At 43.8% G+C, this 25,672-nt stretch overlaps 1 protein-coding gene across 2 annotated transcripts in view; it reads left to right on the forward strand.

The window, feature by feature from the left end:
- The window catches only part of arxa (aristaless related homeobox a), a 24,281-nt gene extending 6,603 nt beyond the window's left edge, over window positions 1-17,678 (forward strand). The window contains exons 1-5 of one of the 2 annotated variants that reach the window (XM_054751109.2): window positions 12,913-13,245; window positions 13,387-13,951; window positions 15,120-15,165; window positions 16,352-16,683; window positions 17,362-17,678. In XM_054751109.2, coding sequence (XP_054607084.1) covers window positions 13,056-13,245; window positions 13,387-13,951; window positions 15,120-15,165; window positions 16,352-16,683; window positions 17,362-17,629 — 1,401 coding nt within the window. In that variant the 5' untranslated portion in view covers window positions 12,913-13,055 and the 3' untranslated portion in view covers window positions 17,630-17,678. Of the gene's footprint in view, window positions 1-12,912; window positions 13,246-13,386; window positions 13,952-15,119; window positions 15,166-16,351; window positions 16,684-17,361 lie in introns of those variants that run through there. The other variant, XM_070553219.1, reaches the window with a different exon arrangement.
- Window positions 17,679-25,672: the final 7,994 nt, after the last annotated feature.

Here is a 25,672-nt window from a genome sequence, read left to right on the forward strand (position 1 = left end):
TGTCTCCTGCCTCGACACTCTCCCCGTCTCTCCCTGAGTAGCTGGAGTATCTCCTGAGTCGTACCCATCGCCGTAATGTTATGCAAATGGTTTAATATGAAGATAAAAGAGTGTTGCAGTGCACGGCGCTCTCGTGGTTCACAGCCTCCCGTTTCCAGGACGATAGCTCAAACGAGGAGGGCACTATTTGGGAGTCATTAAATGATGGCCTTCCTGACACGCACCCGCTCACCACCATCACCGCCCGCCCTGCGTCGGCCATTAAAAGCAGCTCACACCCACACCAAGACACACAACTGCAGACACCTTTTAGCGCCAGCTCCCAGTTTCTTACACATCACAGTGTCACAGAATAGAAAATTACACTCTCCTCCCACAGAGAAAATTGCTTTGGAATTGCTTGGTTATAAAGATGTGCTTTAAAGAGAGGGGGTGCATGCAATAAAAAAGGACACACACAAACACAATTACTTAAGCACTCTAAGGACAATTCTTACAAGTTAATCAGAGGATTTACCAATTATTGATGTCAAAAGGATTTCTGTTGCATGTGTGCGTATGTTTGTGGCTTGTGTGTTTATGTGATGCTTTCAGGGTATTTAGTATGCATCATACTGGACTGTCTCAGATTCAGGTGTTGCTAGTTGCTCTGCAGCCATTGTTCAATGAAGCTACAGCGTGATGGCCACAGATGGTGAGGATGATGTAGCAGACACATGGAGACCAAGATAAGAACATCTAAAAAGACTTAATGCGGAGTTTTAAACTCTTATGCTGGGAAATGATGGAGCTTTTTTAGTGTTTGCTGTGGTTTAATGTTATGTTGTGCTGTTGTGGATTACAGGCGACTGGTTATGACGTCAGCAGGGTGACTAGGGAGAGGGAACGGCGGCCATGTCATGGGGACATGCAGTGAGAAAATAAAGCCATGGTAAACCTGCAGTTGGACTCATGCGGTGTTTTAATAAAGCGACATTTGCTATTGTTGGTTAACTCTGGCAGACATCTTGAATTGAACGGTAGACGATTATTTACTGGCTATTTTCAGATAAATGCTACTAACATCTGTTCTGTGGGCTATGTGGGCAGAGTTAGCTCTGCAGATTGGACTTGCCATGCTCCATTGTAGCCTCAGCAGGTAAGTTTAGGCCTGGCCAATCACAGCGCTCTGTGTTTGTGGCATCAGAGCTTAGGCAGAAGCAAAACAACAATGGCGGCGGTTCATAGACGGCACTCTTTTGAAACGGGTTTGGCGTCAACTTTGAACAAGTTTGACTTGGACTTTTCTTTGAGTCAGGAGCAGATAGAGGAACTTGAGTCTTTCATTTAGAAAAAGGATTTATTTGCGTCTTTTTCTACAGTGTATGGCGGTGGACTGCCCCGCTGACTGATATCGCGAGCAGTGAGTATGTCATGCTTGTTGTCCAATAGCATGCAGACACAGTTTGAAAGACAACCGTAGATTCCGTCCCTGACTGAGATCTGTCTGTGGGTCGTGGACAGACTATATGTTCACGTGGCTAATAAAGTCCTCAAACTGACCCTGGATCCAAAACAAACTTAACATAAATAACCAGCAGTGGCGCCCCCAGTGGGTGGCCAGGATGGGTCATGACCACCTCTGGAAGGTAGCCCCTCCTTTAACCTCCTGAGACCCGAATTTGTATTTGATGTGATTTTTTAATGTTTTTTCTTGCTTTTTCAAATTAGTCAAATCTCAAAAGCATGAAAAAATATTAGATAAAAAATTATTTGAATGTTGACACACACACACACACACACACACACATATATATATATATATATATATATATATATATATATATATATATGTATATATACATACACACACTCAACAAAAATGTAAACGCAACACCTTTGTTTCTGCTCCGATTTTTCATGAGATGGGCTTAAAGATCTAAAATTCATTCCAGATACACAATATTACAATTTCTCTCAAACATTGTTCACAAATCAGTCTAAATGTGTAATAGTGAGCACTTCTGCTTTGCTGAGATAATCCATCCCACCTCACAGGTGTGCCACATCAAGATGCTGATCTGACATCATGAGTAGTGCACAGGTGTACCTTATACTGCCCACAATAAAAGGCCAACCTGGAATGTGCAGACTCAAAATAACACCAGATCGCCATGGCCTGCTGTTCCTTGTAGATGTTACGAATCAGTCTTGATTATGTGTGCTCTTACACCTGTGTATGTGTCATGATAACCAATTATGTGGCAATAAAAGGAAGCACCATGCGTGACGCTTGTGTCACGTGTGCCTCTACTGAGCTGAACCAGACCGCAGTGTGTGTTTGTTCCTCTGTCACGAACAGTCGGGTCGGCAGTTATCCTGTCCTGCAAGATGCTAAACTTGAGTAGAGATCCAAAAGGCAAGTGGGTGTATCGTTTCAGATCCTGATGAGAGCCCAGCTAGACCATTCACCTGTTTGGAGTGTGGTAGTGAGGATGTCTCCTCTAAAGCTGTGGTTTAGCTGTGAAGAGGAAAACTTGAAGTGAACGTTGTCTGAACAACGAAAGATTGTGTTCAGCACCACAGAGCTATGAGTTGTGTTTAAATCTTTGTGTTGTCAAACTGATTCTGTATCTTTTTACAAATTTATCCATATCTGTGTCCAGATCCATCATTAGGTTGTAGGCACCAGAGGGGGAGTGTACTGCTTCTCCTGCAGCCTCTTGGGCCAATTTAGGTGGAGAAAAGCACTTCGATCCTGGCCTGCAAATCTGCAGGTCCCCAGCGGGAGGCAGCGCAGCCCTGCTATCTATATTGGATTTATTCCTTTTCCATCTACAGGCCCCGCAAAGCGCACAGCGAGGAAGTCCTCATGCACTCTCCCTGTCACCTCAGACAGCATGTTATGGCACACATGAGTGCACATAATCGCGTAAACGCACACGTGCACACGCAGTCAGAGGTGTCCAGTCTATCCTCAACGCGCACTCCGCCACAGCAAGGAAGTTCTAAAGGCTTACTACGGGAGCTGCGACGGGTCAAAGGACAATCATCAGAACAACCTGCTGCAGTCAGACTTTTATTTCTCGATGACAAATGCATTTTCATGATATCCCAGCTAAAGAAAGAAAAAAAAAAGAATTTACATAAAACTCAGACAAGGAAGAAACGAGGTTCTTAATTTAGTCTAATCAAATATCATTTGCATCGCGCCATTTGCGCAAGGTATTGCCACTAACTGAATAAATGGACTTCTTCAGACTGGGCGGGGGGGGGGGGGGGGGGGGGCACTCCGGTTTTGATAAGCTGGCAACATAACTGATTAGCATGTATTACTTTGATTATCTCATTACTAGGATGATTCTTGCGGAATTTAAGACACTCGCGCAATCGAATTAAAATTAAGGCACGCAATCAATAAAAGGGCAACGCGGCGGTGACAACACACACCGCTCTCTGGGTTCGTGGTCAACTGAACATGATCCTGACGATGACGATGGTGATGGTGATGATGATGAGCTCTTCAGCTCACGAGCCGGAGCCGGACCTTGCAGCGGGTTTCACTAGAGTGCCGGGCTCTTGATTCCTGTGATCAAAGCAGTAATCAGAGGAGACGATGGGGCCCGTGAGATTGCTGCTCTCCCGTGGGTGGCCTGTCCACCTGTTATGAATCCAAGAGTTGCCCGCAGGCAGCTCATGTCCCCCTCCAAATCGATGACAGCGCTCACCCCCCCCCCTCCCTCCCTCCAGCTGACTGAACTTGTCTGTGGAATCGTGCGTAAAGACGCACGGGTCTCGGGTAATTTCGCAACAAAACACACATAAATGCAGCTGCACTCCCCCCAAAAAATAATAATAATCTTGACTCTTACATTTTAAATTCAGTCCTGTTTTCTTTGTGTTCCAGCTCTGGTGCATTTGTTAGATCTGTCTGAGGAAGATCAGGAACTCTTCCTCTCTTTTCCTAACAGACTCGCGCTTGTTTGCACACTAAACCCGGGACCAAAAAGGCGCACGTCCACGTTCTTAAATGCATGATGCAAATAATTACAGGTTTGGAAATTGATTTCCTTATAGGCTACCACCTCCTTCTTCTTCCAGCAAAGGAGGCCTCCGACCCCCTCCCCTCGAAGAAAAGCTACTTCTGCTGAAGCATTAAGTCATTAATTATTTTCCTTACATAAGGACAAATTATCGAGTCAGTTGAACGAAATTAGAACCCTTTGTTTCTGATCAGACCGCATTACCGCTGGAAATTACGGATGATGGCTGCGTGCGCGCTCGCCTTTGTTGTTTCGATCATTGCCTGTCGCTCTGAACCCGCGCTAACAAAGTCATTAAATTGACTCCCTCTCGCTCCCATTATGCGGGCTGTTAATAACCGCTAATTAACTTTGCTTACGCGCGCCTTAAAAGCCCCCCCCCCCCCCCCCCCGCGCACACTCTTATTCCTCCTTTCTTCCTTCTTTCTTCTCCTGCTCGACCTCTCCACTAAAGCAAGTGTCCAATTATGTCAAAGATGTTGGGTGGCTTACCTAAACTGGTGCACAAACTGACAAAACGATTCATTTTCTGATGGAAAATGACTCAAAAGTAAGGAAACATAGGAAAACAGTTGGATTTTAAACCAAAAATAAGTTTTTTAAATGTTTTTAGCAGTTTCCTGTTCTTACCAGGAGATGGCGCAAGTACAATGACCTGCAAGCCGAGATTCAACCTTTAAAGTGGATGGCATTAAGATCAGATCTTTTAAAAGGTTAGGAACATGTTGTAGAACGAACATCCTCAGTTTGGAGACATAGAGATTTTAGTTCAAACAGCTACGGGCCATTTAGTAGTAAGTAATTTTTATTTATATAGCACTTATCAGAGACATCGAATCACAAAGGGCTTCACATCGATCAAAACAAAATAAAACTTAAAGTCAAAAAATTATAATGATCTCAAAACAGAAATAGATTTACATCAGAAAAAACGGTCAGAAAATTATAACATTTCATAAACAGATGAAAGATTACAAGTTTGAGTTAAAAATAAGAAAATAAAAGATTTAGGTAAAAGCAGCTTTAAATTTACAGCCCTCAGTCGTTTTGTATGCCTCACTTTTGTCCCTAGCAGGTTGTTGATGTGGAGCAATACTTTTTCACATTTTATGTTTACTATTTCACTAATGTGTCTATTTTAGCAAAAATAAAAATATGAACCACAAAATTACTTTGCATGCTTCAAATAAATAAATCTATTGTCTGTGGCCCGTGAGGACATTTAACTTGATTTTTTTTACTTCGGCTTGAAAAATTTGGACATCCCTGCATTAAAGTAAAACCTTTCAGATTACAGTTACAAACCTGTGAGTTACTATAAAGTCCAAATTGAAACAGACTTTAATTTCACAAGACAAGAACCTGCAAGGTTCCGACACTTTGGCCCCATTGAGACTAGTTAGAAGTACTTTATTTCTTTGTTCACTAAAGTAAAAGTACAGATAAGGGAGTAAAAAGAAGTAGTCACATAATAGGGGAAGTATCCAAAACATTTTTGATAATTTTCAAGGGACTGGGGGTGGGTTGGAGGTTTAATAAAGTGCAAATAAAATTACTCTTGAAACGTTTTTAGAAAATATAGTGGAGTAAAAGTATAAGGTAGGCCTTAAGAAAGTTACTTTATTTAAGTACAAATGCAGAAAAAATGTACTTAAGTATTGTAACATTCCATCACTGCTATTAAGTCATCCATAACTTTTCAGGATGAATCTGTCAGTGGTTTGCGTTCTGCGCCTCCCTCATGTGTCTCCTTGTGACCACTCCAGGTTTCCCCCGTAGTGATTTCAGATGCAGTAATCCCATCCCTGTTTTTCTTCTGGTGTCTTGTTATCAGGTTTTAAGAGTTCACTCATCTTTAGTTCTCTGTAGATTTATTTTATCTTGTCAGTTTTCCCCACTCAGTTAATCTCGCCTGATTCCTTCTGATTACTCCACAAACACCCGTCACCCTGATTGTTTCCTTTTGTGTTTAAAACCCTGTCTGTGTCTCAATGTGTTGTCGGTCCATTGTTTGTGTCAGCGTTGTCTCGCCCCCCTCTCTTGGTCTCTAGGGTTTTTTGGATATCTCCAGGTCTGCTCTTTAAGATAGCACTTTGTCTCTAGGTCTCTTGGTTTTCATACTAGGATTTTTGGATTTTTGGTTTTGGCTTCCTGTCCCATTGGATTTACTTTTGGACAATAACTCCTAATAAAGGATTTTACTTTTATTCCAACTCCTGCCTCATGTCTCCCTGGTTCTGCATCTTGGGTCCTAACACCCCTACCCCCACTCGCAGCGTGACAGAATGGACCGACCCACCCAGGACCCAGCAGACTCTCCAGGTACCCCGACACCGCAGATGGACAGGTACTATGGTGACCCGGAAACCTGCTGGACTTTTATTCAGGACTGTGCTGGCTGTTTGGACATGAATTCCTCAGAGTTTAATAAGGTGTTGTTCACGGTGCTTTGCTTGGGAGGCAGAGCCCTGCGGTGGGCCGACCTCTACTTGGACCTTCACCCCATAGAAGAGGTCTCTTTTTGGACCTTCGCGAAGGAGCTATGGGTGGCTTTCGGCCTCAAACCGCAACAACCTACCACATGAATCTCCACAATTCTGATCAGCCGAACCTCCATCCCTTCACCTGGTCTCGACAGCGCTACCTCATCATCTCCAGTGGGCTGTCACTCCTCCTCCTCTGCGGCATCCGGCGCCATCTCAGCACCTCCGATGGGCCGAGCCACCACACCTTCACCTAGTCCCGACAGCGCTGCCTTTTTGTCTCTGGTGGGCTGTCATTCCTCCCCGTCCTCCATTCCAGCCGGCGTCATCCCTGCACCTCCGATGAGCCGAACCTTCCCACGTCGACGACGCCATAACCATCGTCAGAGGTCTCCTAAGGTCAGAGCAGCACCGTCAGTTCAGGTATTTCCTGCTCTGACACCTCAGCCCGAGCTCCACCAATCATCATCACCAACTCAGCCCAATCTCCTCCTCATCCCGGAGATCTGAGCTGGACAACCTGTCCAAGAGGCTCAGGTCCCGCCTGTCGAAGAGGCTCCAGTCAAGCCTGTCCAGGAGGCCCCGCCCGCGGTGGCTCCACCTCCAGAGTCTACGCCCCCCCCCCCCCCCCCCCCAGCCTGCAGAGACTAAAGCCTGGTTCATGCTTCTCCGTCAGCTCCGCAAGGGACAGACACGCACGGATTGACGGAAGCGTTATGCTCTCATACTTCTCCGTCTCCTGGGGAGTGTTGCAAAGCAATTGCCCGGCAGGACAACAGAGGGCGTAGCGCTGCTCTGTGGTATCCTGTCATGTATTGGTCCAAGATAGTGTGTTTATATTGTGTTTTTTTTTTTGTATATAAGAGACTTTTTAACACAGACAAATTTGTCTCTCATCCTCCTCCACCTCTTCATGCGCTCGCCACCTCTAAACCCACGTTTCCTGTCATTTCTGTCTACAAATAAAATGCTTGCTGTGCATCTTTTCACTCCTCCAGTCACGGGGGAATTAAACGTTCATGTTTTTAGATTTTTTTCACGAGGTATTCTTCAAGCTGCTGCTCCGTGTCTGTCGCTAGTTATCCTCGGCTCTCTTTATGTTTTTGAGGACGCAATGGCGGCGATGTAGACAACAGCGGCATCCTGACCAATCACAAGCTTGCGTTGTCCGTCTCGACTGACGGATGTTTAGAAAAGAGAGCTCGACTCCGTCTGTCCTTGCGGAGCTCTCTGGCAGGCCCGCAAGGACGTTGCGTGTCTCCGCAGTGATGCAGATGGAGAAGCATGAATCAGGCTTTAGTCCCCTCCTGCAGAATCTTCGCCTGCAGGGTCCTAACCAGTCGAGTCTCCAGAGTCCCCAGCTCCTGGTTCCCCGTTGCAGGCCTCCCAGACTCCCCTGGTCCCTAGTCACCTTGTCTTTCGCTTTGCGTGTGCCCTGTGGGCGTCTGGTATCCGCCCCTTCGGGGGGTACTGTCATGGTCTGCATTCTGTGCCCCTCATGTGTCTCCTTGTGTTCTCCATCCCTCTCTAGGTTCCCCTCGTGTGTCTCCGTGTGCCCACTCCAGGTTTTCCCCTTAGGTGTTCTTCTTTGGTTTCTGTGCCCCTTTAGGTCTCCAGCCCACTCCAGGTTTCCCTCAGGTTTTCCCCGTAGTGATTTCAGATGCAGTAATCCCATCCCTGTTTTTCTTCTGGTGTCTTGTTATCAGGTTTTAAGAGTTCACTCATCTTTAGTTCTCTGTAGATTTATTTTATCTAGTCAGTTTTCCCCACTCAGTTAATCTCACCTGATTCCTTCTGATTACAAACACCCGTCACCCTGATTGTTTCCTTTTGTGTATAAAACCCTGTCTGTGTCTCAATGTGTTGTCGGTCCATTGTTTGTGTCAGCGTTGTCTCGCCCCCTTTATTGGTCTCTATGGTTTTTTGGATATCTCCAGGTCTGCTCTTTAAGATAGCACTTTTTCTCAAGGTCTCTTGGTTTTCACACTAGGATTTTTGGTTTTGGCTTACTGCCCCATTGGATTTTTACATTTATTTCAGCTCCTGCCTCGTGTCTCCCTGGTTCTGCATCTTGGGTCCTAACCTCCCCCCTACTCGCCGTGTGACAGTCAGAGCCGGACCAAGGCATAGACAAATTAAGCAACTGCTTTGGGCCCCCACCAAGATGCAACACATTCTCACTCCCAGCGAGTCAAAAAGAAACGCTTGGTCAGCCACCCTCCACGTCAGACCCCAGACGCCCAAAGTGCCCTTTTTCGTTACTTATGTGCGAAAAGGGGTTTTTCCCTTTTGTAACTGCAGATCCCAATGCAGCGTAAAACTGACGTGTTTAGATATCCGCTGATGCGGCACCGAACCAGCTCATTTAAGCGCACCTAAACCTTAACGTTTCACTATTTATAACCTTCCCCTCTCCCTCATCCTAACCTTAACCCTCTTGCTACCTAAAACGTTACTCTCACTGTGATTAAGCGTTTGTTTCCCATGCATTCCAACTCTGACAGTCAGTCTGACTTTGAATTTTCGTATTTGCCGCCCAAGGGGTACGTTAGAACATACCATCTGGCGAGGGGGAGGTTACAAATACCCTCTACTTTTAACCTCCACCTTGGTAGTTGAAACCTCCCCCTCGCGTTGGCTCGGTCCAAACTCGACCAATGACAAGGCGGCTCCCGCCGTTCGCTTCATAGAGCCGGCTTTTAGAGCGATCGACACATCACTAACGTGTTCGCTAGCAAGATGGTTAAGGTTAGGATAGGGGTGAGGGGAAGGTTAAATAAGAGGATAAGGTTAAGGTGAGGTACAATGAGCTTGTTTGGTGCCCTGGCTGCGGACATCCCATCACGTCAGTTTTACGCTGCATTGTAATCTGCAGTCAAATAAGGGAAAAACCCCTTTTCGCACATAAGTAACGAAAAAGGGCACTTTTGGCGTCAGGGGTCTGACGCGAAGGGTGGCTGACCAAGCGTTTGTTTTTGACGCGCTGGGAGTGAGAGTGTGTTGCATGAGAAAAATGTATTAATAACTTTAAACAAGACACACTAAATAATAATAACTACATAATATTTAACATGAATAAATACTATTTATATGTATTACTTTTATTTTATCATATAATTTTTTAAAATTATTCTGAAGTGTCATTTTGGTTTTATTTTGTAGTCCAGCACATTTCACACATAATATTTTAAGAATAATAGTAAGCATTTGTTTACCATGAATTCTGCTGACGTCCATTTGCATTAATACACCACACTTCAATACCACTCTGTAATTCAAAATGCAAATTAATTAGAGCATTTTGTTGGTTTTCTGGGAAAGAAGAATTCAAAATCCATAATAGCACCTGTAAGCAAATACAAAAGACGTTAATGACTGGGCATGTCACACAAATGGTGTTGCCCAATGATGGATCATCTGGCGTTAAATTAGGGGGCCACCAAAGGAAAACATGCTTAAGGCCCCACAAAGGCTTGGGCCGGCCCTGATCTCTGTTTCTCCAAACGGAGGTTGCTCCGATTTCTGCTTAAAAAAGTGAACTGCCCCTTTAATGAAGCTAATCGGTGGGGGGAAAGAGAAACATTGAATATTTTAAGTGTTTTTAACATAAAATATACAAAAACCAGAAGTTCGCGACCTCAGGATAAACAAACAAAAGGCTCGTGGACTCTTCTGCAACAGCGCGCGCTTCTCTCTGAATATGATCAGGTTATGAGGTGGCGAAAACACAAAAGGGAGGCGGTGTTGGTTTCCCTGTCTCCGCCATCTCTTCACCTGCACGTCAAACAGACGAAAAATTGGAAATGTGAAAATTGCGCTCGCGCTATATCCTCCCTCCTTCCCCCTCCCTAATGTATGCGCGTAATTAGTGCATTTAAACAAAGCGCGGATGTCCTGCTGGCTGAAATGGCGGCTGACATCTCTTTTTCCACAGGGTTAATAACAGTGTGCGGATAAATGAATCAAATTGTGGCCCCCAAATTACAGAGCGACTCTAAATACCCGTCTGTATTACGCGCGTCTTGTTTGTGACCGCGCAGGAGACAAAAACAGGTGAACATTTTATTGTTATTCATTGTACTGATTTGCGCGCAAATTAACAAGCTCGGAAGTTTGTGACACCTTAGATTTGTGTGTTTTATTAACTTTAGGGGTGGATCCGTTGATTTAATACCTCATTAGAAAAGAGAAAAAGGTCCAATCGTGCCACAAACTGTTAAACGTAGAGAAGTTAAACTTTCAGGAATAAATTGCACCAGAAATGGAAAGTTGATAGAAGGAGAAGAAAAAAATGTACTGGTCATATATTTTATTGTTATTGTTCGTTTGGTGAGAAGCTCTGATACATAACGGAGGAAGAGGAGGAGGAGGAGGAGGAGGGGGAGAGGGATGGGAGGAAAAAGAGGAGAAGAGAGAGTGTAAATTGCAGCTTGCTGAAGTTTTTGGATTGAATTCTGAAAATGATCCTTTTAACAGTGATGGGCTCTGAGGCGAGGATGGGGGTCACGCCATTCACAGCGGGTTAAATAGACTTTCATTTAAAATTACATTCTCCATCCATCTCTCATCTCTCCCCCTCTCCGCGGCAGAGTCCCTGCGTGCTATCCCGGTACCCCGTGCGCCACGCAGCTCATCACCGCCGCCTGCTACCCTCACCCCATCCACAACTCCAGCAGAGAGCAATTGGAAAGGACAGACAGACAACAGACAGACAGACAGACAGACAGACAGATGATAGATAGATAGATAGATAGATAGATAGATAGATAGATAGATAGATAGATAGATAGATAGATAGATAGATAGATAGATAGATAGATAGATAGATAGATAGATAGATAGATAGATAGATAGATAGATAGATAGATAGATAGATAGATAGATAGATAGATAGATAGATAGATAGATAGATAGATCAACTCACTCATCCATTTCAAGTCTTTCTTGAAGAGCTTTATATTTTGTAAATTACAAACATAAGATAAAATAAATTAAACTGCATTGTTGCTGATTGAATTCAAGGCATACATTTTACAGTTAATCACATTCACTCCCCTTGACACAATCGAATGCAATAAACAATAAATGCAATCAAAATAACAAAATACTGCAAAAATGTTGGAAATTAATACGGCGTACAAATCACTCACGCAGTGACTGGAATCAGCCAGTGTTCCGCATAACCGGTTTACTCGGTTTAATCAAAGAGAGTTTTTAAAAAAGTCTATTTTTTACCCATTATTGCTTAGCAGTATCATAAAAACCTACATTTTACAAGGTCTGTGAACACAACATAACAGGCTTTTCATGTTTATACCTCCAGATTCAGTTTTTAGTAATTCATAATTTGTGGGGAGAAAAAAAATTTAAATAAGAAGAAATGCCTGAATTATGTAAATTTACAAACAAAAAAACAACATATTTTTACATTGGATGGTGGAGCTCGGTGGTACACTGGTTGAGTTTATGGAAAACATACTATACTAATAATCCCAGCATGCATCATTTATTTGTGATTTTAATATTACACTGGCACTGATGAAAAGCCCAACATTTTATGCAGACTTAGTTAAGGCGGCACAATACGGTGCAATAAACACATTCTGTCATGATGCTAACATGTTTTCTTTGTGGATTCGTACCTTTTGAAGATATTGTTTGTTTTTTATTTGAGCAGCTTCAGTCCAGAAACCATGCCTGTTGAGTTCCACCCCAACAAAGGTGGAGTAAATGTTGTGAAGGAGTTCAAATGTAATTTACATTTTGCCAGAGAATAGTCTGACCCTAATGAAAACACTAATTATGTAATTGAAACAAAATATTGGTTTCAAACATATTACTGTTCCAATAATGTGCTAATTTGTGTTTTTATAGGCAGGTTAGTTTACTTTCAAGTTTTTAGCAATTTGTTCATATATATATATATATATATATATATATATATATATATATATATATATATATATATATATATATATATAATCTTTTAACTCAATAATTTTTACAAAGTTATTGTTTAATAATAATAGAGCCTCGTGTTATTGTCATTATTGTGAAAAATAAACCATATTTCCACATAAAGCTGTTGATTATTTATTGTTTACGGCTGTTAAACTCTCTAAACAACTGGCTGATTACCTCATTGTGTTTGTACGGCTTTTTGTTTTCATTTACGTCATTATGACTCATTTACGTTCTTTAATTAAGACCAAAAGTGATAAGTTCTTCTCTTCCTGCCATAGTTCGTTCCGCGGAGCAGAGCCGAACTCCATGTCGGGTTTTGTGGCCTTTCTTCTCAAATTAACTTTATCGTAAAATATATAAAGCAGCGACACACACGCGCGCACACACTCACGCGCGGGGCTGCTGCACGAGCCAATCAGGCGCGAGGTGACAGAATACATGCTGAAGGAGCGCGGAGCCGGAGAAGCGCAGCGCGAGGCGGCCGAGAGAGAATTGCGGTGTGACATTAATCTGAGAGGAGCGCCGGGGGAAGGAGAGAGGAGCCAAGAGAGGAGCGGAGCGGTGAGAGACGCAGTCAGGCGCCGACATGAGCGGTCAGTTTGAGGAAGACATCCAGGAGCGAGGCGAGAGGAAGAGCAGCAAGTCCCCCACGCTGCTCTCCTCCTACTGCATAGACAGCATCCTGGGCCGCCGCAGCCCCTGTAAGGTCAGGCTGATAGGGGCGCAAAGTTTGACGGCTCTGTCCGGCAGAGGGGAGCTGGACAAGCCCGCCGACGGTAAGTCCGCTCCGGGACGAGCTTTTATAATGGCGCTTCTGTGTTCTTTTATCCTGAAAATTAGTCAAAACATGCTAAAGTTTGTAAGTTTATCTAATAGAAATAAGAAATTTCCACTTTTCTTTTTAAAATTTATTTCAGGACCACTGAAGGAGCCCCTTTCCCTCAGCGCTGACATGCACCTGCCGCTCAAGCTGCGACGGCTCTACGGACCCGGGGGAAAGTACCTCCAGGAGCAGGCGGAGAAGCTGGAGCGGGAGCGGCTCCTCCTGGAGCAAGCCGCCGACAGCCTCAAGATCAACCAGGCGCCGCAGGTGAGCATCAGCCGCAGCAAGTCCTACCGGGAGAACGCCGCTCTGAGCAGGGGAGAGGGCGACCAGAGCCCCGGGGAGGCCTCGGAGGACGGCAGCCTCGGGCTGGTGGAGCTCGGCCCTTTGAAGTTCGAGGAGGACACCGGCAAAGAGGAGGAGGGCTGCGGAGACGCGGCCGCGCTGTCCCCGAAGGACGAGGAGCGGGAGAGCTTGAACGCCGGGGATGGGGACGTGAGGGACGGGGAGGACAGCGTGTGTCTGTCGGCGGGCAGCGACTCGGAGGAGGGAATGCTGAAGAGGAAGCAGAGAAGATACAGGACTACCTTCACCAGCTACCAGCTGGAGGAGCTGGAGAGGGCTTTCCAGAAGACGCACTACCCCGACGTCTTCACCAGGTGGGACATTTAAAACAGGAAATTATGACAGATATAGAAGCTATTTAAAACACACAAATGAAGATGGATATTTAGGAAAAATATTCTCATATTTTAAATTAATACTAAAGATATTTTAACTAACTTGATTTTATATTTTTATTACAGTGAAGATATATTTAATTAGGGCCAAAATTTATTAGTATATTATTATTATTACTGACATTTTTTCCCAGATTCACACCCTTTATGTTTTTCTTGCATTAAAGCTGATATTTATTTGCATTTATTTTTGCTAAATCCATCCTAAATAATCCTTGCATCTGCGACTCATAAATTAATTTGATATTTTTTTTTATAAATTACACAGAAAAATTAAAATATTTTAAGGCCTTTAGGTGTAATTTTCCCAGGATGTGTGACTAAAACCTGAATCAGCTTCTGATGATGCGGGATTAAATTGAGTGGAGCAGCTGCAACATTTTGTGCAAAAAGTCAGACCCTACAAGTTCACGTTCAAGGGCAGATGAACGAACACACACACACACACACACACACACACACACACACACACACACACACACACACACACACACACACAAATAATTACATATATATATATTATGTCACAAATAAATCAGAACTTAAAATATCTACAGCTTTATTTGAACGAAAACACATTTTCAAACCAATTATGCAACCATTTTCATGCTAAATTAACATTTTTTGCTCTTTTTCATATTTTAAACCACAAAAGCCCTTTTTGATTCCATAAACCTTCATTTCCACATTGCTTCTATCGCCGGGATAATTCATATTTTCCAGTCGATTAACTTTCAGGCGAGTCTGGCTCTAATTTGAGCTGCAAGCGCATCTTTGCTACAACCAGAAAGGAGCGTCGATTGCTTTTGTGGCAGGCTAGTTTAGATGTCATTATTCCAGCCATTATGTTGTTACAATGACAGGCCTGGGCTAAGAAAAATCTAACAATCACTGGGCCTATTTCTACCCAGCCGTGACGGGAGAGAATATGCGGCTTTGGCGTCTTTCTGCGGCTCATGGCGCAGAGGGCGCACAAAAACCCTCTTCTATTGTTGACAGTTAACAACAGGAGGGGACTAAACATCAATTCGGTCTGTAACCTTGAATCTTTACTATTTTATTTATTATTATTATTTTTGTTTTGCAGAGAGGAGCTCGCAATGCGTCTGGATCTCACCGAGGCGCGCGTGCAGGTAAACGCGCTCCTTATTTCTAAAGACATGTTTTTAAAAAGCGTTCTGGTGTTTTATCAGAAAATGTGCACCTTTTACGCACGGTGCAGGGTGCCGTGCGTCATCCGATATGTTCTAATTTGAGGCAATAAATGATTACAGTAAAAAAAACGTGTTAAATGCCCCCCTCCCTCTCCCGGTTCCTGTTATTGAAAGTTATTAAACTCGAACGGGGACGTTTTAGTGGCAATTAAGCCGAATGAGACGCATAAAAAGGCGCACTTAGAGCCGGAGCAAACAGATCTGGAAGTTTGCATCAGAGGATGAGGGGGAGGAAGGGGTGAGTTAAAAAAAAGAGAGTGGAGGGGAGAGAAGGGGAGGGATAATGCTATTTGATTTCCCATTATGTGATTGCAATAGACCTGCATTGATCCGATGCTTTGCACTTGGGAGGGAATGAGAGGCCATTAAAGGTGTTTGCCTCCCCCCATCCTCCCCCCCTGAAAGCGTGGCCTGCATGTCCAAAGCATAACCACAGAGACAGTTCAAACAAGCTCCAGAGGTTATGGCCGCCGGTAAAACAACAGATGTCTCTTATGGGAGGTGAACAAATCACTTAACGGGCGCCATCGGGAGGTGATAAAAACTCATAAATTCCCCAGAGGCTGTGTAATGCTAAACAGCCCTTTGGGAGTAGAGTGTGAGTGTGTGTGTGTGTGTGTGTGTGTGTGTGTGTGTGTGTGTGTGTGTGTGTGTGTGTGTGTGTGTGTGTCCGTCGCTCAACCCTTCAATCACTTTCCACATGTTGACATTTTGCTCATTGTGCTTCAGCAGAGCAAAGCGGGCACCAGGCGGATGCGTGGGAAAGTTAAATACTCTCCTGGATGGAAGTCATTTGTTCTACATCTCTTAAGAATTTAATTTAAAGCGCATTAATTGTTATTGGAGCCAGTTCAGCGGTAATTTTCTGGATCTTTTGTTAACAACGCTCTTAATTACCTCCCCTACTTCCCACCCCGAAGCCCGTCTAAAAGGGAGGGAGTTTAATTAGACAGAAAGCAGATTTGAGGGGCTGGGAGCCACAGGGATTTACGTGCACGTAATTACTGCTGACTTTACGCCTGGTAGCCGTGCACCTGAACTAAACACTGATACTTTACACAGATGAGGGTGAAATACTAAAGATCATGGTCTTCTCCGTCCTCAGGTGTGGTTTCAGAACCGCAGGGCCAAGTGGAGGAAGCGTGAGAAGGCCGGGGTGCAGGCCCACCCGTCAGGCCTGCCCTTCCCAGGCCCGCTGGCAGCAGGTCATCCTCTTAGCCACTACCTGGAAGGAGGGCCCTTCCCTCCTCACCCTCACCCAGCTCTGGAGTCAGCCTGGACAGCTGCTGCTGCTGCTGCTGCAGCCTTCCCCGGCCTGGCCCCACCACCTCACAACAGCTCCGCTCCACCCTTAGCCACCCCGCTGGGTCTGGGAACCTTCCTGGGCACAGCCGCCATGTTCCGCCACCCCGCTTTCATCGGCCCCACTTTCGGCAGGTGAGTCACTCCAATGCACAGACTTCCTGCAGGCTTAATGTCTGCTCTTTGGTCGTATTTACATCCCAACGTGCCCATCTCTGCAGCAGCAGGACTCAGGGGGCCAGCCTCCCCCAAACACGACCTTCATGCATCCCTGCAGTGGGAAGTAAATCACAACACTTGTGCAGAAAAGTGCTCAGCGGTTAGAAGGGATTAGAGTAAACTCCAAACACATGATGCAAGTCATTCACACCCCGCCACAGTTTGTCTGTTTGGACGCAAACATGCTACGCTGTTAGCCGCCATCCTGTCAGACGGATCAATGTGTGATCCTGCAATTCAAGCTGTGAGAGAGAGAGACACACACACACACACACACACACACACACACACACACACACACACACACACACACACACACACACACACACACACACACACACACACACACACACACACACACACACACAGTCTACTTTTAGTTTAAATTTTAAAAAAATAATCAAAAACAATCAAAACCAAAATTAGATTTTTCATTTTTGTAGGAAAAATATTAAATATATGTCTAATGTGAATTATAAATCTGACTGAAGGTCAGTGAGATTTTTGTAATAAAGTTCATTTTAGAACAATATTAAAAACAAAAAGCATTTTTTTTCTTAAGTCACATTCATGACGACTGTGTTTTTTCTCCAGGCTTTTCTCCAGCATGGGTCCCCTGACGAGTGCTTCCACCGCCGCAGCCCTCCTCCGCCAGCCCGCGCCCCCTGTAGAGAACCCCTCCCACGCCAGCTCCGTCCTCCCCGACCCTTCGGCTTCTTCTTCCTCCACGTCCTCCTCGGCAGCAGCAGACCGCAGGGCCTCCAGTATCGCCGCGCTGCGCCTCAAGGCCAAGGAACACTCGGCTCAGCTCACCCAACTTAACATCCTGCCCACCGGAGCTGCAGGGAAGGAGGTGTGCTGAACACTCGACACCAGCCTCCCCATCTCCCGGGGGGGGGGGGGGGGGGGGGGGGCTCGTGTCCCATTCCATCACTTCTGCTCCCAACAAAATAAATAATTTAAATTTTTATCCCATTTATGCCTCTGAAGGCTGACGCTGATGTCTGACTGCTACCCCCAACAAGATAGCACAACCAAATGTAGAGAGAGAGAGAGAGAGAGAGAACCTCTACTAGACTACGAACCATCGAAATTTCACATTTATATAGATGTTTAAATATTTACTGACCCTTTCACAATAAGATTTAAGTCTTTTGTTCATTTAGTTAGTGTCTCTGATTTAGTCTTTATTTCTATTTTCCAAAAATTGTTTTTTTTATAACTTAGAATAAGAATTTAAACTCATAAAAGTAGAAAAATATCAACTTAGATCTCACACACACACACACACACACACACACACACACACACACACACACACACACACACACGCGCACACACACACACACACACACACACACACACACACCCTGAACCAAAGGAATAAATGTCCACAGACCTTCCACAGCCTTCTCTCCAAGCCCGAGTCCTCGTCTGTCCCTCAGTCCCACTCAACAAATCCATTTCCTGTCCTCTCGAAACCCTACTCCACTCATCTCTCCTCCTTTAATCACCGCAGAGCCGTTTCAGCTGAGTCTGACTCCAGGACACGCGAGCACCTGAGATTTACGTCTATCCTCACCAGACTGTGTGAAAAGAAAATCTGTAAATATTTAAAAACAGAAGGAAAAAAATGGGGAAACAAATAAAAAAAGGATGATTTTCAAAATAACGGTGGTGTATATTTCAAGAGCCCTTGTTTTGATAACTTGCACTCGCTGTAGTGTTTAATGAATGTGTAGAATTCCACCTGTGTTGATGAACGATTAGGTTTTTAGATAATTATTTATGTTGGAGGAAATGAGTGACGGATGTGATTTTTCTTTATGAAGTGATTGTAAGTTTCCTGGCTTAATAAGGTCAATTTGAATAAATGAAGTTGGTAAAATGAGCTTTTTAATCACCAAGTTATTTTAAAGACCAAGTTCACTCATTCATTTCAAAATGAATGACTTGTGAGTGGATCTCTGTGGGAAAAAAATACCTCTGGCGCTCCTGTTTCAGGAAGTAGAAATTAGCAAGAAGAGAGGCGAGCAGTAGAAGGCAAGATTTGGAGTCTTATTTCCTGATATTCTAGCATCTCACCTCTGACTGGCTAACAGCAACGTGACTCTTCCACTGCCTCCGTTTGCTCTGCAATGTTGACGCTTTATCTGCACAAATAACACGCCTGAAGGAGTTCTGCCGTGTGGTGGTGTAACTAATGCTAACAGTTAGCTTCAACTAGCTGAGGGGCTAGATAGGAGAGTCCGTGAATGCTAATTCTTATATATGACGTAGATCTGACTGGCTTTTTTAATCGGAGCGAGTCTCTGTCTATTTTCTAGGCAAATGCAGGAAATTGGGGTAGAAGACCATTTTCACGCTCCACCTGCACGTTAAACTCAGAGTGACTGATGGTATTTCAAAATAAGTAAGAAACGACTTCTAAGTGAACTTGCTCTTTAAATTAACAAACGCTGCAAAACCGGAGAGATATAGAGGTATTAATAAAATGTGTTCATGAAATAATGTGCGTTTTGTCTTCTAATGGGGAATGTACTGCTATTTGATGACAGATGTTCATGAAAGGATGCAAGCAGCAGAATTTATCCACCTGCAAAAAAAAAACTAATAAAAAAAGAAAAGAAAATGGATTTAAATCCCTGCACGACTCCATCCTCCTCAGCCCAGTTGACAAAATACTAACCATATATTCATGAGCCTAATCCCCTACATGTGAAATGCACGACAATGGCGAGGGGGTTTCAATTAGAGCGCCCACTTTATCTTTTTTTTGGGGGGGGGGTCTTAACTTGCTTAAAACCCCTTAAAGGCGCTAAATTGGTCTTAACATCTGTAATGCCATGTCGATGGAAGAGAGTCGCCTTTGTCATTAATGAAGTAACAAACCACTTCATCAAACGGCTTTCTCACTCACTCACACACACACACACACACACACACACACACACACACACACACACACACACACACACAACTATTACAGCAATCAATGCTCATTCTCCTCCGTTTGACCCATCCATGGTGCCCGAGCAAAACGCAGTGAAATTACTCCGCGGATTAATGTAGTCCCCCTTTTAGGCGGAAACCTTAATCACTTAATTTTCCTCCACAGATCCGATAAGAATGAGTCTGAGCTGCTTGGATGGAAAAGAGGAAAAGATAAAAACTATTTTCTCCTCCATCTGAGAGCTGCTGCATGTTTTCTTTGGCTCTAAACCAGTGGAGCGTGTGTTTTTCCCCCTATAGAGTTCTGTGATGAGATTGTGTGTGGAGTTTTAATCTTATTGTGAGTATAACTAATGAATGGCAAACCAATTTGTCCCCGATGTTTGGGGGGCGGACCACCTGCCAAGAGGGGGGCTTAAACTTTCAAATATGGGGAGAAAATTGAAATGCTAAATAAAGTCACACTTGTTGGATTTATTTTATTCCCATGAAGACACGGACGAGTTGGTGCTTCTCTTCAGGTGGAAAAAAAGGTGTTTTGAGCCAAAAATTAAAAAAAAGGTTCGTGTCTTCTGCCCCGCCCTCTCACAGGTGAATCCAGGTGTCCTGCAGAAACATCCACCCACAGACTTGTCTCACCCATTTTCATCACGCACCCCTTTACTCTTTGATTTGGACTTGATTTGGATTCTCCCGGCCTCGTTTCTCCCACCACGTCCCCACCCCAGAGAATAGGCCAAATCACTCCACAGCCTCCAGCCGGATAAAGTCTTCACTCAGTCCCCGGGAGAGGAGAGAGGAGCTCTAAAAGGCACTTTGATGAACAGCCCCCCAGCCCCCCCCCCCCCCCCCCAAAAGGCGGAGAACAGGCCCCCGATGAAAGGAGCAGAAAAGCAGGGCCACGGCTCAACGCCCCCCTCTCCGCTCGCCCCTTAATTCCTCGTCTCTCTTGCTCTCATCCAATTAGCTCAGTGTATTAAGCGGTTTATCGTCTCATAACCGCCCTTTCAGCTCCAACAAGAGAGACACTTTGCAATAGGACCAGCTCTTCTTTTGACACCCTCTCCGGTGCTTGTATGTTCCGCGGCGCTATGAATAACCGCCACAGAATAGGCGACTAATTCCCTCATCAAAGCCTACCTTGTCCATCTCTGGTCAAAACGACAAGCAATAAAGCTTAACACGGCAATTACAAAGAGACTTGTTCGACCTTATTAGCTTAGCAGGGTCGAATTAATGCAGGGATGTAATTTGACTGGGTTGAGTCCAAACTGGGGGGCCCCGCGTAGCACTTAAAAACCTGCAGAGGAGACAGCAGGGCCCACATATTCTGCTGTAGTTGATTAAATACAAGAAAGGAAGAAAGAAAAAAAGCAACTGTGGGAGAAGAAGTGGAGCTGATATCATTTAATAAATATGTAAAGTTCTGAGCAGTAGGATGTTAAATGCACGGACGCTTTCTCGCACGCAGCGTGTTCTATCCACAGCGCAGTGAATCACGGTTTAAGTGTTCAGCCCACTTAAGGTTTGCAAGTCGCAGAGGTTTGAAGTGATTTGTGAGGCGTGCAGTGTTTATGGAAATGCACGCAGCAGGATGGAGTTAAAAAAAACAGATTATTAACACAAAGGAGGGGAAAAAGGCTCAAATGCTTAAAGAAGTGGGTGGAGTTCAGCTGCAGATTAAATCCAGGACAGATTTAGATTATGAGACAGCCTCAGAAATCATTGATGTTGCATCGCGAGCCAAGATAAGAATCCATATTAAAGTATTTTATATCTGTCAAACAGCTCTCAGTCTCCTGCTGAAGCATGTTGATAAAATCCTCATGAGTCATTTTTGCTTGTCCACGTTGAAGAGCCAATGTGTGGCTTTTAACGTTAATCTCTGGAAATATCTATCGAAATTTTGAAAATAAATTAAATTACGTCCAGGTGTTGAAAAATATTGGCAGCTTTGTAACGTCTAAAATACATGGCAGCGGGTCTAAGTCTCTAGGAACCGCCATATTAGTCGCCATGTTTCCCTCTACATGAACCCATGAGGACGAAATGCATTTACAAATTTCTAACAAGGGATTACAAAACTTTGTCTATTCATAACATTGGTTTTAAACACTTACCTCTTCACTCGTTGTCGTTTTGCTGGAGGTTGAACAATCTGACGAAGTACTCCTTCGAAAATTGTGCTTCCAGGGATTTTTGACCCTAAAGGCCATCCGGGGCAGCAGTAGCTCAGGTGGTAGAGCGGGTTGCCTCATGATCGGAGGGTCATGGGCTCGATTCCAGCTCCCGCCAGGGGTATCCTGCTGTTGTGTCCTTGGGCAAGACACTTCACCCAACTTGCTTGTCTTAGTGGTGGTCAGAGGGGCCGACGGCGCCAAATGGCAGCCTCGCCTCTGTCAGACCTCCCCAAGGTGGCTGTGGCTACAAGTAGCTTACCATCACTAGCAGTGTGTGAATGTGAGAGTGTGTGAAAGCATCTTTGGGTGACTTGAAAAGCGCTATATAAGTTCAAAGTATTATTATTATTGATAAGGTATTACTCAAACACAAAAATATAACTTGATTGCAATGATTTAGGTATGTACTGCCAGGGAAAATACACACAGTCACTTTAAAAAACTAAAAAATTCTGTTGTTTTGTCCAGAATTTTTTTTAAAAGCATCTTTAAAGTCATCCAACCTTTTCTGTCCTGTTTGCTTCATGCAAAAGATTAAATTCATTACAGTTAAATCCTACATATTTATATTTTTTATCCTGTTAAATTCTATCCAAAAGTCTCATTGGTGCACAACCGCATGGCTTAAAGAGGATTAGGGTGGACTCAAACCCACAACCCCACCTCATAAACCAGCAGTGGCAGAAGTACTCGAGTTTTTTACTTAAGTAAAAAAAAAATAAGTATACAGTTTGAAATGTAAGTCAAAAAGTAAAAAGTATTCAACTTTCATTTATATACGAGTTGTGTGTAGAAGTGTGTTGTCGGACGAGAGGAGGCAAAACGCAAATTAAAGTAATTTTTTTTTTAGGAAATGTGGAGTAGAAAGTACAGATAACTGCTTTAAAGTGACAGTGTGTATTTTTACGGGCAATAGGGGCAGTAGATACCTAAATCGTTGCAAGTAAGCAGTATTTTTGTGTTGGAGTAAGACCTTACCAACGGATGCCCATTAGGGTCAAAAAGCCCTGGGGAGTACAAGCTTTAGCTAAATAACGAGCACATCAGACTCCCTTTCATCACCGGCAACAAGAGGTAAATGTGTAAAACAACATTTAAGAACGATGAAGGTTTTGTAACTGTTTGTTACAAATCAGTAAATACATTTTGTCTCATGGGCTCCCGCAGAAGGAAACATGGCATCCATTATGGCGTCGCCCAGACTTAGACCCGCTCCCATGTATTTTAGACCTGATTTTTATGGTTAGATGTTACATTCTTTAACAACTGGTCATCATTTCATTCATTTACAACAACATTTTGATGGATATTTCCAGAAATTAATGGTAAAAACTACACATTGTCACCTTAAAATGTAGTAGTTGAGTAAAAAGTAGGCCTCAAGAAAGGTAGTACAGATGCAGAAAAATTGTACTTAAGTACATTAGGTACTTGTACTTGGTTACATTCCATCACTGTAAACCAGCAGTGTTCTACAAAAATTTACTTTATTAATCCCAGAGGGAAATTAGAGTTTCAGTACACACAATTCAGAGATCAGACATACATGGGCAAGACACATGACAAGAATTGGTGACTGTGGTCATTCGCAACCCTGAGTTGCGCTACCTTAATAGAGATAAGAGGGGTAACATGAGGATTGGTTCAGGTAAAAAAAAAAAAAAAAAAAAAAAAAAGGCACTTCAGAGCTACCCTCCACCGGGAGGGCAGCTTTGCTCTGCAAAAAAAAAAAAAAAAACCTCAGATATGCAACAGACTTCAGACAACACAACATAAGTGTCCACTAGGTGGGGTGGTGGGTTTGGACTATCCCCACTTCAGTTCCTGCAGCCACGATAAGCAGCGCATGTCACCTCAGTGTGGATAGGGGGAGGAGCATTGAGGGTTGCAGTGACCCTGGAACGTTTCAGCGGCCTTCCCGCAGTCCCGCCCAGGCTGGGAAAGGAGACAGAGTTGAGTTGCCATAGTGACGACACATTCCACATATCTTCTGAGGGGGGAGTTTTCGTTGGAGCCTTGCAGGCTCAAGGACGCCAGATTCCGATTAGAAATTGTTTTGGGACCGACAGAGATAATTTCCTCTCTGTCTTACAGTTTGTTGGTCCTCAACCTCTCAAAATCCCAATAATGGACGTTAATCTATCCCAATCCGTGCCGATTCGTCCACTCTCTCCTTGATGGCATCCATCTTTTGTGCCAATAATGAATCTTGGCCAAAGTTCCAAGCTTACAATTCATCTCGACAATTATGTGAGTCTGAATTCACAGCGCGGTGCATGGTTGGATGAAACCAGATTGACCTTTTCTTATGTTTATAAAGGCAAAACTATCATTTGCCATGGAGGCCACTGGTGGTTTCAAAGTGGCAGACAGAGTATCCGTGTTCAAGTTTTGGATAAATTCTTGAGTTTTTGTCTTGAGTTTAGAGTATGAAGGAAATTTGTGTTGAAACTTGTTTTTTACAGTTATTTTTAAGAAACGCCCATTTCTTTTAAAGGGGCCATTTTGCGGAAAATCTACATTTTGGAGCTTTTAACCATATGATATAATTTCCTCATGAAAACTACCCCAAACCTGTTTTTGGCTGCATTCTTTCTCAGCTGCAGATTTTCAGATTTTTTGAAAGGGCCTGCAAAAGCATAGATGGAAACTAAGTGTGTCATCAAGCCTTGCTCCTCCCCAAGAGGCTAGTCTCGGATCTGAAACCTCCCCTACAAGCAGGCCACTAACGCACGCTCTCTCTGAGACGCGAGCATTGAGCGATTGTTTTTCACGGTGCAGTTGAGAATGTGACCTTCATGTCTAGGGATGGGTACCGAATTCGGTACTTTTTAAGGTACCAACCAAATTCCACAGTACCGACCGAGCACCACTCGTTTCGGTACCCGTCCTTCACAACGAGAACTTGCCTAGACAGTTGCGCATGCGCAAGAGCGTTATGTCATCGGTCGCTGCGAGTGAGTTGTAAACAGAGCAGCAGCAACCAGCGACAACGATCTTAAACTGCTCCGGTAGGTAAATAAAATGTAAGATAACGTTAGCTTGATTTGTTAGCTTCCATTTCATTAATGGTGCGTTCGCTTTTTCCTCGGAACTCCGAAATTTCGACTAGAAGAACATGAACGCGCACTAAAGTTTGGCTTCACTTTACTAAATGCGACGGGTGATTGGGTGAAGATGAAACCAGTGACGATTTCAGTGTGAGGCATCAACGTTTAAATCTGCTCCAGCAGTTAAATAAACTGTTTAAGATAACGTAGCTTGATATGTTAGCTTCCTATGCCACCATTGTTATCTAATGGTGCGTTCGCTTTCTCCTCGGAAATTCTAACTTCCCATTTGGAAAAATCAGTTGAAGAAGGACAGTAAAAGGAATGAAGATACACAGTAAATTTAGTTCACAGTAAAGATGTTTGCTTCAGTTTAATTATCAGCTTATAAAACTACAAGGACAATGTTAAAATACAAACAGTTGTATGTTATTTATCATGATATTTATCAAATATGGTTATAAATTGAGAAAAATAGATATCTAATTATAAAAGAGAATTAAAAATTAAACACTCAAAAGTATCGAAAATTGGTACCGTTAAGTACCGGTATCGATTCGTAGGTACCGGGAATTAGTACCGGATCGATTCAAATGTCAAAGGCACCCATCCCTATTCATGTCACAGATGACTGCTTCAAACCTCCAATGGTACCAGAGTGGGTATTCTGGCTAATTACTCCTGCAGTGGGGACAAAACAGCACCGTAAAAACACGTCCTGTC

The sequence above is a fragment of the Nothobranchius furzeri genome, chromosome 7, assembly GCF_043380555.1.
Source record: "Nothobranchius furzeri strain GRZ-AD chromosome 7, NfurGRZ-RIMD1, whole genome shotgun sequence".
NCBI classification, from domain to species: Eukaryota; Metazoa; Chordata; class Actinopteri; order Cyprinodontiformes; family Nothobranchiidae; genus Nothobranchius; species Nothobranchius furzeri.